The sequence below is a fragment of the Gymnoscopelus microlampas genome (genome assembly GCF_963454915.1).
Source record: "Gymnoscopelus microlampas genome assembly, chromosome: 17".
NCBI classification, from domain to species: domain Eukaryota; kingdom Metazoa; phylum Chordata; class Actinopteri; order Myctophiformes; family Myctophidae; genus Gymnoscopelus; species Gymnoscopelus microlampas.
Genome location: NC_139954.1, coordinates 6,874,552 through 6,890,432, shown reverse-complemented (window position 1 = coordinate 6,890,432; position 15,881 = coordinate 6,874,552). Strand labels below are relative to the sequence as shown.

Here is a 15,881-nt window from a genome sequence, read left to right as displayed (position 1 = left end):
ATCCTCCATTGCAGAGTGATCGCCGATCGAAAACGGCTCACTTCCACCACGTTAAAAAGAACTGGAGATATTAAGCTTTTAGTCAAGGAGTTAACATTGGAGATTGGATTTTTGACATGGACCCACATCCGGCCTCTCCTTCTCAGAGACTCCTTGGATGATCCCAAAGTTTCGTTGCAGCGCCCCACGTGGGCCCCACGTATACAAAAAAAAAAGGCCAAAAACGGTCCGGACCGTTTATGGCACTCCCCGCATGGATTCTCAAAAACGGTCCGGACCGTTTTTGGCAAACTACAGTATGTGTTAAATCCTGTGTTGAGGGTCACACAAGGAAAAAATGCACTCTGGAAACAAAATAAGCGTTTCAGTACATACTGAAAATCAAAATAAGTCCAGAATCAACAATTTACTTACAGATGTGTTTGTTAGTCTGCTTGAACAGTAATACAGATATTATTTTTTTTTTTAAATAATAAATCCCCCCCCAAAAAAAAATCAATTCATTTTTTTTTAAAAGACAGGAGTCGTCGCCGGACAGTTGCCCCTTGCGGGCCGCAAATGGCCCGTGGGCCGCCTATTAGGGAACCCTGGGGTAGAAGTAGAGTTGTACCGATACCGTATCGCATACATTGGCAACTGGCGGCCTGGGGGGCCACATGCGGCCCCCACCTTCACTTAACGCGGCCCGCAGGTTAATATCGGAATAGCAGTTAACATGACCCGCTTTAATTACTTCAGTCTATATTAGTAGCTTAATGACTAGTATTACAATTCTATTGTCTTTTTTATGTCCAATGTATTTGTATTCAAGTTCATAAAGTTGACATAAGTATAACTAAATGCATTTGAAATTAAATAAAGATGTTACTTTTCAGGATTCCAATTCAAAAGTAGCAAAAATAGCAGATCTACAAGCTCAAAACGCGTCGGACTGCGACGCGTTTTGAGCTTGTAGATCGGCTATTTTTGCTACTTTTGTTTGACATAGAATGGCGAAGTACGGCATTAATTTACAAAAAAAAGTTTAAATACGGAGATAAGAGGTGTCTGCCCAACAGTATATGCAATATGGCCCTCTGGAGTAAGCGTGGAAATATAGTGTCCCTCTCCATCATCAAAGTTGCCCACCCCTGCAGTATCGGAAAAGCTGCCGATACTGTTGTTTTACTGCCTAAAATGCTGGCGTCGGTATAGGCGAGTAGGTGTTCACTCTCCATTCCGACATCTCACCACTCCGACTAGTGGCTTCCGCGTGCGGTTAGGGTTAGGGTTAGGGTTAGGTATAGGGTTCGTCAACGTCGGAAAGGAGAAATGCACCCAGGCGAGTATGCCAGCCTATGCCATTCCGATACCACGCAATTTATTTCATTTACAGTAATATTTTTGAATGCTTCAGTTGATGTTGCACAATGTTTTATACTCTCTACTGTACTAGTTACATTATTATTTTACTAACTTGTATCTGCACAACAAGTATTAATGGGAATTAAATGTATTCCTAGATCAGTGGTTCTCAAACTTTTTAATTTCAAGGATCCCCATAACTCTGCGACCATGAAACCAAATGGACCCTTATTTGGTTCCATTTGTACACTCTTAAGAGTTTGGAACCCCCTCAAGGAACCCTGAGGGTCCCTATCGACCGGTACGCAAGTCATGGGTAAATTGCTATTGTTAAAAGTACTTAAAAGTACAGGCGTTGAACTGCAGCGGCGCCTGCGCAACTCTGCCTCGTAAAGTATGCATGGCAATGGCTTGTGTTGTGTGTGATGTCAGAGCAGAGCTCCTGGTCAGCCTATGTAAGGCGTGATGATGCCTAGTTTGGCCATGTTATAGATATAGAGAACAAACATGGTCTGAAACTCAGTACTGGGAAGAGATAGAGAGAGACCTATTGTCTGACAGGATCTGAAAACTGGCTGATAAGTGCACTGGTCCTCCGCAGGAGGAACTCTGGCTTCTGTTGACTACAGACTTTAGCCCGGACTATTATAGCCTTGTTTATGTGGTATGTGCTCTTACTGGGTGAGCTTTTGTTGTCTCCGCCAGAGGTGGAGAGTATGTTTTCGTTCTTGTCCTTCCGTGTGTCCGTCCGTCTCAGCCAAGCTAACATTGGTCAAGCTTCACGTGACAATATGTTGTCACCAATGCTTTTGATTGGCTAGCGAGACGCATGACGAAATAAAAACCTATAAATAGGTGTGTCACTTCAAAAAATCATTTATTCTTTTTTGAAGTGAGCTTCCATCAGCCAAGCTAACATTGGTGAAGTGACACGTGACAATATGTAATATAAATAGGTAAGACAGGATTAATCAGGAACAGTACTGGCGGAGACCTGTGCTCCGAGGAGCACATTTTCTAGTTAACATTTATTTTGTCTTCTTTTGTTTACTCCTCTTCTCTCCTTTGCCTCCTCTTCCTCTCTCCGCCCCGGGGTCCTGTCCCGTCCCGTCCCGCTCTACCAGGTTGCTGGCGGTGCAGTCCGAGAACGTGAGCCTGCGCTCGGAGCAGGCCCAGGTGCAGGCCGAGCTGCAGGGCCAGGCGGAGGCCCAGCGCCAGGCCTTCAGGGAGCAGGTCCGCCGGCTGCAGGACGAGCACCGGGCCACCGTGGACACCCTGCAGGGTCAGCTGGGACGCCTGGAGGAGCAGCTGTTCACCATGCAGAACCACAACGGTGAGTAAGAGCCCCCTACCGCCATTAAGGCCTGAGGCCCATTCTACAAAACGCCTTCTAAATCAGTAGTTCTCACACTTTCAAGATTTCTTTAAAAAATGACGCGCTGTAAGCGTGTTTATCTGATATTTTTGAATAGCCAACGCAACAATCTAAAGTGACACAGATGTTTTCCCAGTTTTAATGGGTCAACCAGCTACTGTAATAATAATAATAATAATATTTCAGATTTTCTATAGCGCAAGTACCCAAAGTCGCTTTACTTAAAGGAAAAGGAACCAACTTTATTAAGATATAGCACTGTCTTTCTTAATGTGGCTATATACAGTACTAGTGACCATTGTTGGTGATGGTGGAATGAGAGGGTGGAGTCAAATCTGACACAGAGGTTGTGGACGTGGGTGGAGGTTGTCAGAACTGTCTATCATTGCTGGCAGGCAGAAAGCTATATAAGCTAACTAGCGTCACCCTGGTTCTTTGACATTATGAGCGAGATATCACACTAAACCACCCTCCTTGCCTGAAAATGACGAGGAAGAGAAAACGTTATCTTGAATAAGGCGCTCTTGTCAACGGGGCCTTTTAGGCGAGAGGTCCCCATTGGCCATGAGCTTGAACGAGCCAATAGAATTAACTGGAGTGTATAAGTAATGCTTCTGTGATCATGCCAGGGGGCGCTCTCCCGTAAGTGAGATATTGAGCGAATAATAGAAGCCTTTTATTTTTTAAGAAATTGAAACTTTGTCGTACAAGAGTGTCTCATAAAAGTATCAATAATAGCAGATCCACAAGCTCACAACGCAAAGTGGTTATGTGTGTCTGTGGGTTTTATAAAATATCGAACCAATGAAAAGTATTAACAAGGGCTTGTGTACCATTGGAACACAGGTTCTTTTTTCTCAATTACCAGACAGCAACAACATATCGGTCTGGCCGATACATTGGCTAAATATAATACAATATTTACCAATAAAGAGTGATGGTTGTTGTTGCGAGACGAGCTTCTCAGCGAGAGAATTCTTTTAAAGAAAATGTCATGTGCCAAAAACTAAAATAATTGTCCCAAAGATTCATGGAACTGAACTCACTCTGACCGTGCACTGTTTAAGTTGCACTGAGAGCGTCTGCTAAATGCCATTCTGTAAAGGTTTGAGTCCAGATATTGTGATTGATAGTACATTCTCAGACGATATAACAATATGTTCTTGTCTTTTTTTGGCCCAATATCGTGCAGCTGTTAACTGCTACTGCTACTTGGATAAATGTCAACATGTGTCATATTCTTCTCCTTCCTGGCTACCAAGTCCCCCCTCTCTCTCTCTCACACACACACACACACACACACACACACACACACACACACACACACACACACACACACACACACACACACACACACACACACACACACACACACACACACTCCCCCATTTTCCACAGTCTGAAAACTCACCCCTCTAGACTAGGGTTGGTTTCTGGTTCCTTAACCCTTTAAGGCCGGGGACGCATCTGTGCCATTTTAGATGTTTTTGGCTATTCAAAAATAGCAGATATACAAGCTCATAGCGCGGCACCGAGTGCCGCGCTATGAACTTGTAGATCTGCTATTTTTTTTTAATCGTGGAAGATTTGTGCAAATCTTTGAATATATATATTTTTTTTTAAAGTGAACATTTGTAACTCAAATCTTTGCTTCTGGGGGGGTCCCTCCATTCGAACACTCTCATAGATATGCTCTTCCTTGAAATTTAAAGGTTTGAGAACCACTGGTGTTTTAATTGTATAGCAGATGTTTAAGTCCCACATGCCAGCTCTGACAGTGTGATAAAAACTGTTCCAAGTGTGATGGAACCCATTCCGGTTCCTCCATGTTGGATCCGGATCTCGAGAACCAAAATATGAATTTGGTGTCTTTCTGGGACCCAAATGCATGAAAAGCACATTATCAATTTAACACTTAAGCCCTATATAAGAAACTGCGAAAATAGCCAAATAGTTTTTTTAAATAATAATAAAAACATTGCATAGGAAAAACTGAAGACATCGGGATAATTACTCACAAGGCCCCAACAAATGTTTGGGATTGTTTGGCTACCGCTTTACACACACTCACCAAAAAAAACATTGTTTTTGTTATATCTTCTGAGATGGAGAGAGACAAGCGAGAGAAGAGGTCTGGTAGACTAGATTTAATGATGGAGAGAGAAGCAGAGATGGAGAGAGAGAAGAGGGCTAGAGGGTAAAGTGTATTTAACAAGTAGAGGAATGATGGAGAGAGAAAGAGAATGTATGATAGAAGAGAGAAAGAGAGATGGAGAGAGAAGAGGGGTAGAGTGTATTTAACAAGGAGAGGAATGATGGAGAGAGAAAGTGAATGTATGATGGAGAGAGAAAGAGAGATGGAGAGAGAAGAGAGAGAAGAGGGGTAGAGTGTATTTAACAAGGAGAGGAATGATGGAGAGATGCAGAGAATGAATGACGGAGAGATGGAGAGAGAAGAGGGGTAAAAGTGTATTTAACAAGTAGAGGAATGCTCCTCAAAACTCATTCATCACCTCCCACACAGCTGGCCTGTGAAGAAAGACACACAGCCAACACACACATCACCATGACAGGAAGAGGTGTGTGTGTGTGTGTGTGTGTGTGTGTGTGTGTGTGTGTGTGTGTGTGTGTGTGTGTGTGTGTGTGTGTGTGTGTGTGTGTGTGTGTGTGTGTGTGTGTGTGTGTGTGTGTGTGTGTGTGTGTGTGTGTGTGTGTGTGTGTGTGTGTGTGTTTCTCTGTCATTTGAGTGTAGCCAGCTGTTTCATACAGCACAGACTGTATGTCTGGCATGCAGCTCACTGTAACATCTGGAGAAACTCATCATTAGTGGCATGCAAGGCACCAACCTGCTCATCGGGAGCAATTAGGGGTTCAGCGTCTTGCTCAAGGACACTTCGACACTAACTCTGGGGGGGCCCGGGATCGAACTGGGAACCTTGCGGTTGCCATCCGCCCGTTGTACCGGTCACTCTACCCCTGAGCCACTGCCGCCCCACTGCTTCCCCACTTGTTAAAATGTAAGCTGATAAATGGGTACTCTCTCCTGATTGGATATAATTGGCATTTATTTTCTGCTTATTAAAGAGCTGGAGGGACCCCTGTTACTGAACAAACACTCAACAGGGGAGCCTCCATATCTTTGCGTGAACTTATGTGATTTTTTTTACATTAACCACTTGAACCCTAGCATCCCTATTCTGGGGGTAACATTTGCTGAAAATAGCAGATTTACAAGCTCACAACGCAAAGTGCTGCAACGCGTGGTGATCTTGTAGATGAGTTATTTTCAGCAAATACTTTTGGTGTAACCAAAAAATATAATTTCTCTCATACATGTCCCGTCTTGTCTCTCTCTCCAGGCTCGGGACAGGTCCAGTCGGCTCGTAAGGCCCTGCTGCTGTCCTCGGACCCCCAGCAGCAGCGTAGCGGCAGCAGGAACCCGGCGGAGCAGAGCCCTGCAGGGGGGCTCGGCTTCATGAGCATGGGGGACCTCCAGTCCATGGCCCGGGAGGAGGGCGAGGGCATGGAGACCACCGAGACGGAGCGCTCCTCTCCCGCACACACTCCACTGCCTTCCCTGGAACAACTGCTCACCTCTCCAGACCCCAAACAAGGTAGGTAGGGGTGTGTGTGTGTGTGTGTGTGTGTGTGTGTGTGTGTGTGTGTGTGTGCCCGCGGGAATATTGCAGTAATACATTTTTAAACACGTCCTTTTGGGACTTTGGTGAGTGTTTTGAAAAAAATAGGAAAAACATTGCTGATCTACAAGCTCACATGTCGCATCACCACGCATTGTCAGCTCGTAGAACGGCTATTTTCTTGTATGTGTATTTTAAAGACAAGATATTAATCTGAACTAGTAAAAGCATAGGAAGCTAGGAGAAAATGTTGGGGTCAATTGTTGTCCTCCTTTGCGCCGACTTTGAGGGCATTTTGAGAATGAAGTCAGCATTAAATGTGAACACTAGGGGGCGGCAACGGCAATTGCCATCCTCACCATCCTCTTGGATCCTGCTCCTGTGTTTTCACACAATTTCACATCATCACATTTTCCTGTACATTTCTGACTGTGTTTTATTAAATTAAATCCATTTCCATCGTTTACATTATGTATTAGAAGCTGCATGCTGTTGAAGCTTAATGTTTTTTTTGTCTCCAGAGCCGTTCGTGTGGGCATTGGAGCCCACCAAGGAAGAGCTGAGTCACAAACTGACCACAGCAACACGCAGCATGGAGCACATGAACAGCCTGCTGCACGAAACTGAAGCTACTAATGCTGTCCTGATGGAGCAAATTACTGTATGTATATACATACGCACGCACACACAGACACACTGTATACCGAATAGCAGGGGTGGGCAACTTTGATGATGGAGAGGGCCACTATATTTCCACACTCACTCCAGAGGGCCATATTTAACTTTTCTCGTGAATTAATGCTGTACTAAGCCATTCTATGTCACACATAAGTAGCAAACATAGCTGATCTACAAGCTCAAAACGCACCGTATCGCGTTTTGAGCTTGTAGATCTGCTATTTTTTGGTAATTTCAAATGCATTTAGTTATACTTAAGTTAACTTTATGAACTTAAATACAAATACATTGGACATAAAAAACATGGACATTAAACTAATAGTATAGACTGAAGTAATTAAAGCGGGTCATGTTTGGAACAGCTGAAATCAGTATTCCGATATTAACCTGTGGCATTAAGTAAAGGTGAGGGCCGCTTGTGGCCCCCGGGCCGCCAGTTGCCCAAGTATGCCGTATAGCAGTAGGGGAGAACAGGGTAAGTAGAGCCATTGGGTTAGATGAGCCACCACATGTTTCAAGAGATCCAAAAACTAAATGCAGTACCAATTATATGTTAATGTCAACTTAACAGCATTCAAGTGATGGTCTGGATCATATAAATTAGTAATGTCCATACTGTATAGTGAATGAACTAGAGCCTAAAAGTAGGTGTTTTTTTTGGTCATGTGAAAGTGACTTTATTGAGCTCCTGCTATGACTCCTGTGTCTGAGAGGTAATAGATAATTCTAAGGTGGTATCACACATTAAAACTTGAGCTTATAGATTATCATAGTGATATGTGCTCTGTCCAGCTGCTGTTGTTCTGATGTTTCAAAGAAGGCACAAGAACCTGAAGTGTGTATTTGTATTATTATTGTAATGAAAGTTATTCTGGCCATGATAATGCATCATGTAAAAAGTGTCTAATTTTACACCATTTTCCTTTATACTATATGTCAGTGCGACATATTCCAAATGTAAACTGAATCTTAAGTTTATTTACACATTTTGTATAGCATCCATTCTCTTTATTATAATATATTTAATGTTAACAGAAAAAAACAACTCATATTTCTCATACTAGACCATATTTTTGGCAGCTTTTGATCACAGTTTTTTTGTTGCTACATCAGTGGTTCTCAAACCTTTTCATGTATGTATTTGGCCGTGGACCCCACCTCAAAATAATATCCAGGGACCCCCAGAAGCAAGGTTTGAGTTACAAATGTTCGCTTTAAAAATACATACATTCAAAGATTTGCACAAAGTTTTCAAGATTTTTCAAAAAATAGCAGATCTACAAGCTCATAGTGCGGCACTCGGTGCCGCACTATGAGCTTGTAGATCTGCTATTTTTGAATAGCCAAAGACATCTTAAAGTGACACAGACGCGTTCCAGCCAGGTCTTCAATGTGTTAAACGGGCCGATAGGCCCCGACGGTGATATCGAACAGCCTGACGTTGTTCAGCGCTCCCTCCTTGTCCAAGAGAAAGTAGAACCTGTGTCCCTTCACCCGGAGCGGGATGAAGGACGGGGACTCGTGTCTGTGGGCGTGGCAGGCCACCTGGGCCAGGGGCACCGTGATGCTCCTGCCCCTGTCCGGGCCCAGAGGGGACTGGGTGGACACCGTCACCATCCGGCCGCCTTTGTGCAGGACCACCCGGCTGACGGACCGCCGGCAGAACAGAGCCCCCAGCCCCACGATCACCCCGCCTATGGTCAGGCAGGCCAGCGTGAAGCCGTAGCGCCACGCGCTGGAGCCCAGGTTCATCTCGAAGCTCCACAGGCCGGCCAGGCCGCTGGTGGCTATCGTCCTCTGCTGCGGTTTAGCGCCAGTGGCGCCGCGGGTGTCGCGGAGGCCCGTGTAGGCGAAGTGGGCCAGGTACGACCAGAACACCAGCTGACCGCCGCAGAAGACGGCCAGGAGGCGGAAGAAGCGCGTGCGGTCGTGACGGAACAGCACCACGTCTTTTAAGACCTGCGTGGAGGAGGTGGGGGAGGAGGTGCACAGCAGGCGCCGGCAGGCCACGTGCGCTGGTTTGAGGGGAGTCGTCTGGAGGAGGGGGGTGGCGAAGGACCTCGTCCCTAGGGAATGGGATGTCATGAATAGGACATTTTAGTTCACAATTGTGAAATGTACAAAATAATGTACAATAATTGCGATTAACGATTTAATTGTGATTTTGGGATTGAACATTGGAACGTATACATTTAAGTTACATTTCTGTTTGCCTTCAAGACTTTATAAACAACAATTGCACAGGACAGATATGATGAATATAACAGATATGCAAAGAAATGACTGACAAGAACTGGTAGCAATGATCCAAATAAATATGTACTATGGCCAAAACAGGCCATGAATTTTATACTTTTAAAAATAGCCTATCAGCAGGCTCACAGCTATAGATAGGCTATTTTCCCAGCAGATTCAAAGGAAACAAAAAGATTATGCAATAAAGAAAATAATAATGAATTGCGATTATGTCAAATAATTTCGATCAGGTATTATGCAACAGTTGTGACAGGCTTACAGATTCCTCTGCAGATCAGTAATGATGTTGACATGATGGACGTGTTGTTTTGGTTTTGAAGGATCTCTGTAGGGATCTTGTGAACAGGTCCTGGAAACCTGATCAGTTTAGATCCAAAAGATCTGGTGTAACAGCCCGCCGCTGTGCACAACAGCCTCTCCATTCCCATTGTGACGTCGGATAATGTTAACAGTATTTCACACACGTGTCTTAACAACAACAACAGGTCTATGATTATTGCGATTTTACATAAACTGGCGTCCTTATTATGTCGTTTCAGCGACACATCTCACGTACAGAGCGCCGCCATGTTGGTTAGTGACGTCACGTGCGCCCGTCTCTGTTGCCAGATATTGCGAGAGAAACAAGCAACTGTGGTCTATGAAAACAAGCCCAAAAGAAACAACTTGGATATGGCTATTTGAAAACAGCTGATCTACAAGCTCACAATGCGTCGCAATGCGACGCGTTGTGAGCTCGCAACTACCTATATTTACATGTAACTTACCAGAAAAACAAGCGCGAGGTCGCTTATAATAATCGGACATGGCAACACTGGTGTGCCCGTGCTCAGGTCTACGGATAGGCTCATGGACCAATGTAGTTACTTATTAGACCAAAACGCTTTTCTCGTGTCTCCCAGTCGCCCTTGTTTTTTATCAGTTGATATTTTGGGCAAAAAAGAAACGATCTTATCCCGCATACTTACAAACTTAGAAAAATGAAATTACTAATATGTTTGGTGCAAAACTTAGTTAATGTAGAAACAACTGCATGCTTTTTATATACATATAAATGCTGAAAGAAGTAAGACTTCAGGGAATAAGTGAAGCACAAAATATAATCTACTATTACAAAGAAAAGGGGAATTAAAATATTATATATATATATATATATATATATATATATATATATATATATATATATATATATATATATATATATATATATATATATATATATATATATACACACACACACACACACACACACACACACACACACACACACACACACACACACACACACACACACCATTCAGAGCCTCAGGAAATGGTATATGCTGAAATATTATTTCTGCTAGTATTCCACAATACCTGACCTACTTAAACAGGCCTTTATAATGATGTACTCACTGTCATCACATTTTAGTCTAGATCTTATTTCTTTGATAGTGAAAAATGTTTTGAGGGCATATAAATTATATATATAATATTTCATTATTGGCGACTTTTTTGGCGATATATTTCTGCATAGTGCCGGAGTCAGGACACTGTAATGACGCTATGCTTGTGTCTATGTGTTTCTGAATAGTGCAGGACACTGTATCGGGTGTGTACTGGCGTGTACTGTTGTTCATTTCTGATGGTGTTTTCTGTGATGTTAGCTATTTTGTAGCTACTCTTGGCCGTATCATACCGCGCTTATTTTACTCTGCATCTGAACTTCAACTCCTGTGCCCCCCCCCCCCCCCCCACACACACACACACACACACACACACACACACACACACACAGACACAGGATCTAAATTGATCTGTGACAAGTTCATGTGTCTCTCTGTCTCCCACTAGCTGCTGAAGAGCGAAGTGCGGCGTCTGGAGAGGAACCAGGAGAGGGAGAAGAGCGTGGCCAACCTGGAGTACCTGAAGAACGTGCTGCTCCAGTTCATCTTCCTGCACTCTGGCAGCGAGCGCCAGGCCCTGCTGCCCGTCATACACACCATGCTACAGCTCAGCCCCGAGGAGAAGAGCAAGCTGGCCGCCATCGCACACGGTGGGATGGCCGTGTGTGTGTGTGTGTGTGTGTGTGTGTGTGTGTGTGTGTGTGTGTGTGTGTGTGTGTGTGTGTGTGTGTGTGTGTGTGTGTGTGTGTGTGTGTGTGTGTGTGTGTGTGTGTGTGTGTGTGTGTGTGTGTGTGTGTGTGTGTGTGTGTGTACTCATGGATTAAAGTTCTTGGTCACCACGACTGACTTCAGTCATTTGGATTCCATTAGAAACCGGCCTGTCTTCTGTGGAAGCATGTCGCGTGCCGACAATAGCCGATCTACAAGCTCGCAACACGTGCCGTGAGCTTATAGATCAGCTATTTTTGGTTATTTAAGATAAAATGAAAAGAGTATTTGAAGTGGTCAAACTGGCAATAGAATACATGTTTAGAAGCATCTTCCGTAAACATGAATGGTCTCGGATATTTCATAAAAGCAAAGGTTTGTGATATATTCAACTGGTTCTCATAGAAATGCATTGTATATAGGATGACGAGATGTCCCACTGAGGCCAGGTTTGGTGAGTCACGCACAAACCTGTGCACACAATAAAGCATGTGTGGTGCTTTTTTGGTGGGTTCGGTGCGTTAGGCTTACAATTAGGAAAAGATTCAGTGTGGGGTTAGGGTTAGATTTTTTTTTAGAGGTTTTAGGTCTAGGGGTTGGAGTGGCCTTGTTTGTTTGTTTATTTGGATCCCCATTAGCTACTACCTTAGCAGCAGCTATTCTTCCTGGGGTCCACACAGAAATAAATTACATTACATTACATAACATGAAAACATTTTACATCACAGTATCAAAAAAATAATAATGTACACTTAAAATACAACCAAAATGGAAAATAGGTTTTTATACTTAGTTGCGCACCGGATCTACAAGCTCACAACACATCGCACCTTGTAGAACTGCATGTAGATCTGCTATTTCCCGGTAATTGTTCAGCGTTCCGATGCCATCCTAAAATGTGTGTGTGTGTGTGTGTGTGTGTGTGTGTGTGTGTGTGTGTGTGTGTGTGTGTGTGTGTGTGTGTGTGTGTGTGTGTGTGTGTGTGTGTGTGTGTGTGTGTGTGTGTGTGTGTGTGTGTGTGTGTGTGTGTGTATTTGGAGATATTTCCCTGGCAATGTGTTCTATATCTGGACCCCCAGTTTGATATGCATTAGGCAGCGGACCTCCATTTGATTTTCTCAGATGTGTTCAGCTCCTGTATTCATGTGGCGCTCTCGTCTTTCTCCAGGTGAGGAGGAGACGTCAGGCTCTCGAGGCTCCGGCTGGTCTTCCTACCTACACAGCTGGTCTGGGATCAGATAGACCCCCGCCGTGTCCACCAAGCAGAGCACACTGGGAACATCATACTGGGAGCTTTAGTGGGCATTCACAATCCGATCAGCTGTTTTTAGTTGATTTGACATTTTCTCCCTAATTTAGTTGTAAATTCTCATTGTGGGAATGCTGAACTTTGGCAATTAGACTGGGACATCGACGTTAGGGACACAATACCAGGGACCATGGAATCTATAATGAAGTAACAGTAAAATAATATGTTACAGTGGATGCATTTACAAATGTGATGACATTCCTATTAGTGCAACTTCCAGTGCAATAACTAGTATTTGGCTCTCTTCGACTATGAAGGGTTAACTTGGAACCTTCCACAACCTGAAACTTTCCTGAAACCGTGAAGTTCTGTGACGTTTTTTTTATTTATTTCTTACGTTGCTTTTTTAACCAGAACCGGTTCAAAGGGGGAAACTAGCTGATCTACAAGCTCACAGTGCATCAAAACATTATATTATCACCGTTTTAGAACAAAAAGTATAAGTTCTGGGTTAGCAGTACCACCACCTCCTGAGCAGTGTTGATTTCGTCGACTAAAACTATGACGAAAAATGTTCGTCGACTATCTTTTTTCACTGACGTAAACTAAATAAAAACTAATCTATGACGACTAGAACTATGACTAAATATGCATATGCAGACATTTTGTCAACAAATAAAAACTAGACTAAAATGTTAGTGGAGAAGAGATCCAGTAGAAGACAAGTCATTTTATGTTTGGTTGCGCTCGGGTGTTGCTCACAACGCACTGCGACGCGTTGTGAGCTTGTAGATCGGCTATTTTCAGCCTGCAGCCAAGTGTAAAATCAGGCATTACGACGCCATCGAGGCACCGCCAAAATACATTTTAGTCGACTAAATCAACTGTAGATTTAGTCGACTATAATCTTAGGATACTTAGTCGACTAAAACTAGACAACAGCTAAAACATTTCAGATGACTAAAATATGACTAAAACTAAATAAATTCTCAGATTCTTATCTGTAAACCCAACCGTAGCGTAATGGAAACAAACCCAGAACCCGTGAACTACGTTTCACTGCACGGTTTTCATAGTTCTTGTAGTGGAAAAGAGCCAATAATAGACGTAATCTCACCAATGAATGTGATTTGTGATGCATCTTTTATCTGACCAGTGTGACTGACAAAAACACCCAAGCTACCATATTACCTTTTGCCATTTCTTTTTTGTACATTTACTTGAAGGCAAAACCTCAATAGCTACTAACAGCCAAGCCATTTCAGCAAGCAGTTTTTCTTTTTGACAGATAGATGGGGACGGGAGCCGGAAGCGTGGGCACCTAAATACGCACGCTACTATCATTATCACACCTAACTTTTACCCTTCAACTTCTTGTTTATGCCCAAGATTACTCACAGGTTTTGTAGCGATTTGCAACAATTGTATAAATATTAGGCCTTAAATTTCAAATGTTGAAGCATGTTCAAATCATGCATACTTTAAGTTACTTAAGGCCATTCTTTATTTATTTTTAATGTTTTTGCAAAAATAGCCAATTTACAATTGAGGTGCCCACTCTTTCTGTATCCGATGGGACAGTTTGGCTACTGAATCATTCCGCTTTCGATCGCATTGTGATTAATGGGAGCAATTTATTTAACATTGTGATCAGTGGGCTCAGTTTAAATCATCTTTTTAAAACCAACAGGTACTTTTAAAACGTGTGGCGCTTCGCTAACAATCTTATCCAAAAGGATGTATATAGTAAGGTGTGAGGCGTTCAGTGCCTTGCACAAGGGCACCTCGATAAAAGGCATTTGACTGTTGACGGACACATTGGCCATATGGGTGTGGGGAGAGAACCGATCACCTTTCTGATGAACTGGAAAGTCTCTCTGACCCATTAGACCACTGTGCCTTTAATATCAGTGGTTGGTTCTCAAAGTTTTTTTTTCATTTATTTTTGTATTTCAAGGGACCCCAGTTAAGGCATGCACGGAACCCCCATAAGTCTGAGAGCGAACAGATGGAACCAAATGGACCCGGGACGGGTCCATTTGGTTCCATCTGTTCGCTATCAGAGTTACAGACTGGTAAGCTTCCATTTGGGTTCCTATATCAATCGTTTTAGCTGGGGACCCCGAATCCCCCTCACTCACGGACCCCTTGGGTCCCTCCTGGACCCCAGTTTGAGAACCACCAACTTGTATTTACGTTCTACTTGACTCCAGAGCGTTTGTAATTCATCGCTTCATGAAGGTCGGGCTAAACGGCGGCGTATAGCGATGGCTGTTGGCTTGTGATTATGGTCACGTGTGTGTTTTTTGTTACATGTCGTCTTCATATTTATAACGATTTTGTTGTCGTATTATTACGCTTAATTCATTTTCTTTACCAAAATCAAATGATTACAAAAGTGTGTACGTTGGAACATGGCGATTGGAAACACTTACACTAAGGATTACATATTGTTTTGTTCTTAGATAGGGCTTTCCTTACCAGTGATGGGTCCTGAAGTAGTATATTTCCATATGTCTAGATATTTAAGCACATGAACATCAGACACAGAATGCCAATGATTACCAAAAAAAAACGATGTTTAAATGAAAATGGTTCTATATTTATGCTTGAAGTCGAGCTAGGAGAGGAAAAAGAAAAGCCATGTACCATTGTCTCATTCCCACATGGCAGCTTTCTGTGGCGGCTTCATAACTGAATGTATTTTTGTTTGAAAGCATCTTATGTTTGTGTTGGTTTGATAGGCCTAATTAATCTGGTCACAAGCTTAGGGACATGATCTATACAAACTGTGTAATAATTACTGATCAATAAATTTAACTGATTTATTTTACAGTTTGGGCTATGGCTGCTTAGTTATGTCATCACTAGTTTCCATTTGCAGCATCTCGAGGTTCAAGACAATATTGGATTTTTGTTTTTCTCCAATCGGCTAAGAATATGCAAGGCGGTTAATTTCTGCTACTATGAGATTATTTATTGTATGTTCAATAATTGTTATTATATAATTTTCATCGTTCACATGCAGCACTGATGTTAGTCCAAAATTGGTGTTCTGTCATATTCAGATACTCCAGAGGTCGCTGTTGTGCTATTTTGCCATAGTTTGTCAAACCCTTTAGTTCCACTGAGAAATATTAATAAATAGGTTTCGCTGTACTACTCATAGAGTTCTACGGAGCACCAGTGATGACACGTAACTTGATTAGCATGACATTCGTGAGGATTTCCCTCCCATACTGGTAACA

At 42.9% G+C, this 15,881-nt stretch overlaps 2 protein-coding genes across 2 annotated transcripts in view; one reads left to right on the top strand and one right to left on the bottom strand.

Annotated features, from left to right (window-relative positions):
• Window positions 1-15,468, top strand: part of gcc2 (GRIP and coiled-coil domain containing 2) — a 63,312-nt gene extending 47,844 nt beyond the window's left edge. Inside the window, exons 26-30 of the mRNA XM_084083898.1 lie at window positions 2,469-2,677; window positions 6,079-6,333; window positions 6,879-7,018; window positions 11,125-11,326; window positions 12,553-15,468. Coding sequence (XP_083940024.1) covers window positions 2,469-2,677; window positions 6,079-6,333; window positions 6,879-7,018; window positions 11,125-11,326; window positions 12,553-12,626 — 880 coding nt within the window. The 3' untranslated portion in view covers window positions 12,627-15,468. The remainder of the gene's footprint in view (window positions 1-2,468; window positions 2,678-6,078; window positions 6,334-6,878; window positions 7,019-11,124; window positions 11,327-12,552) is intronic.
• tmem223 (transmembrane protein 223) lies at window positions 8,380-9,859 on the bottom strand. The gene is made up of 2 exons (XM_084083915.1): window positions 9,551-9,859; window positions 8,380-9,101 (listed from the first exon to the last, which is right to left on the bottom strand). Exons 1-2 carry the CDS (start codon window positions 9,717-9,719, stop codon window positions 8,431-8,433), a joined length of 840 nt encoding a protein of 279 aa, XP_083940041.1. The 5' UTR covers window positions 9,720-9,859; the 3' UTR covers window positions 8,380-8,430.
• Window positions 15,469-15,881: the final 413 nt, after the last annotated feature.

Excerpts from the sequence above, each read along its gene's own strand:
- tmem223 (XM_084083915.1), bottom strand. The coding sequence starts at position 9,719 with ATGGGAATGGAGAGGCTGTTGTGCACAGCGGCGGGCTGTTACACCAGA. Across the intron at positions 9,102-9,550 it reads ACTGATCTGCAGAGGAATCT|GGACGAGGTCCTTCGCCACC; the intron begins GTAAGCCTGTCA and ends CCCATTCCCTAG.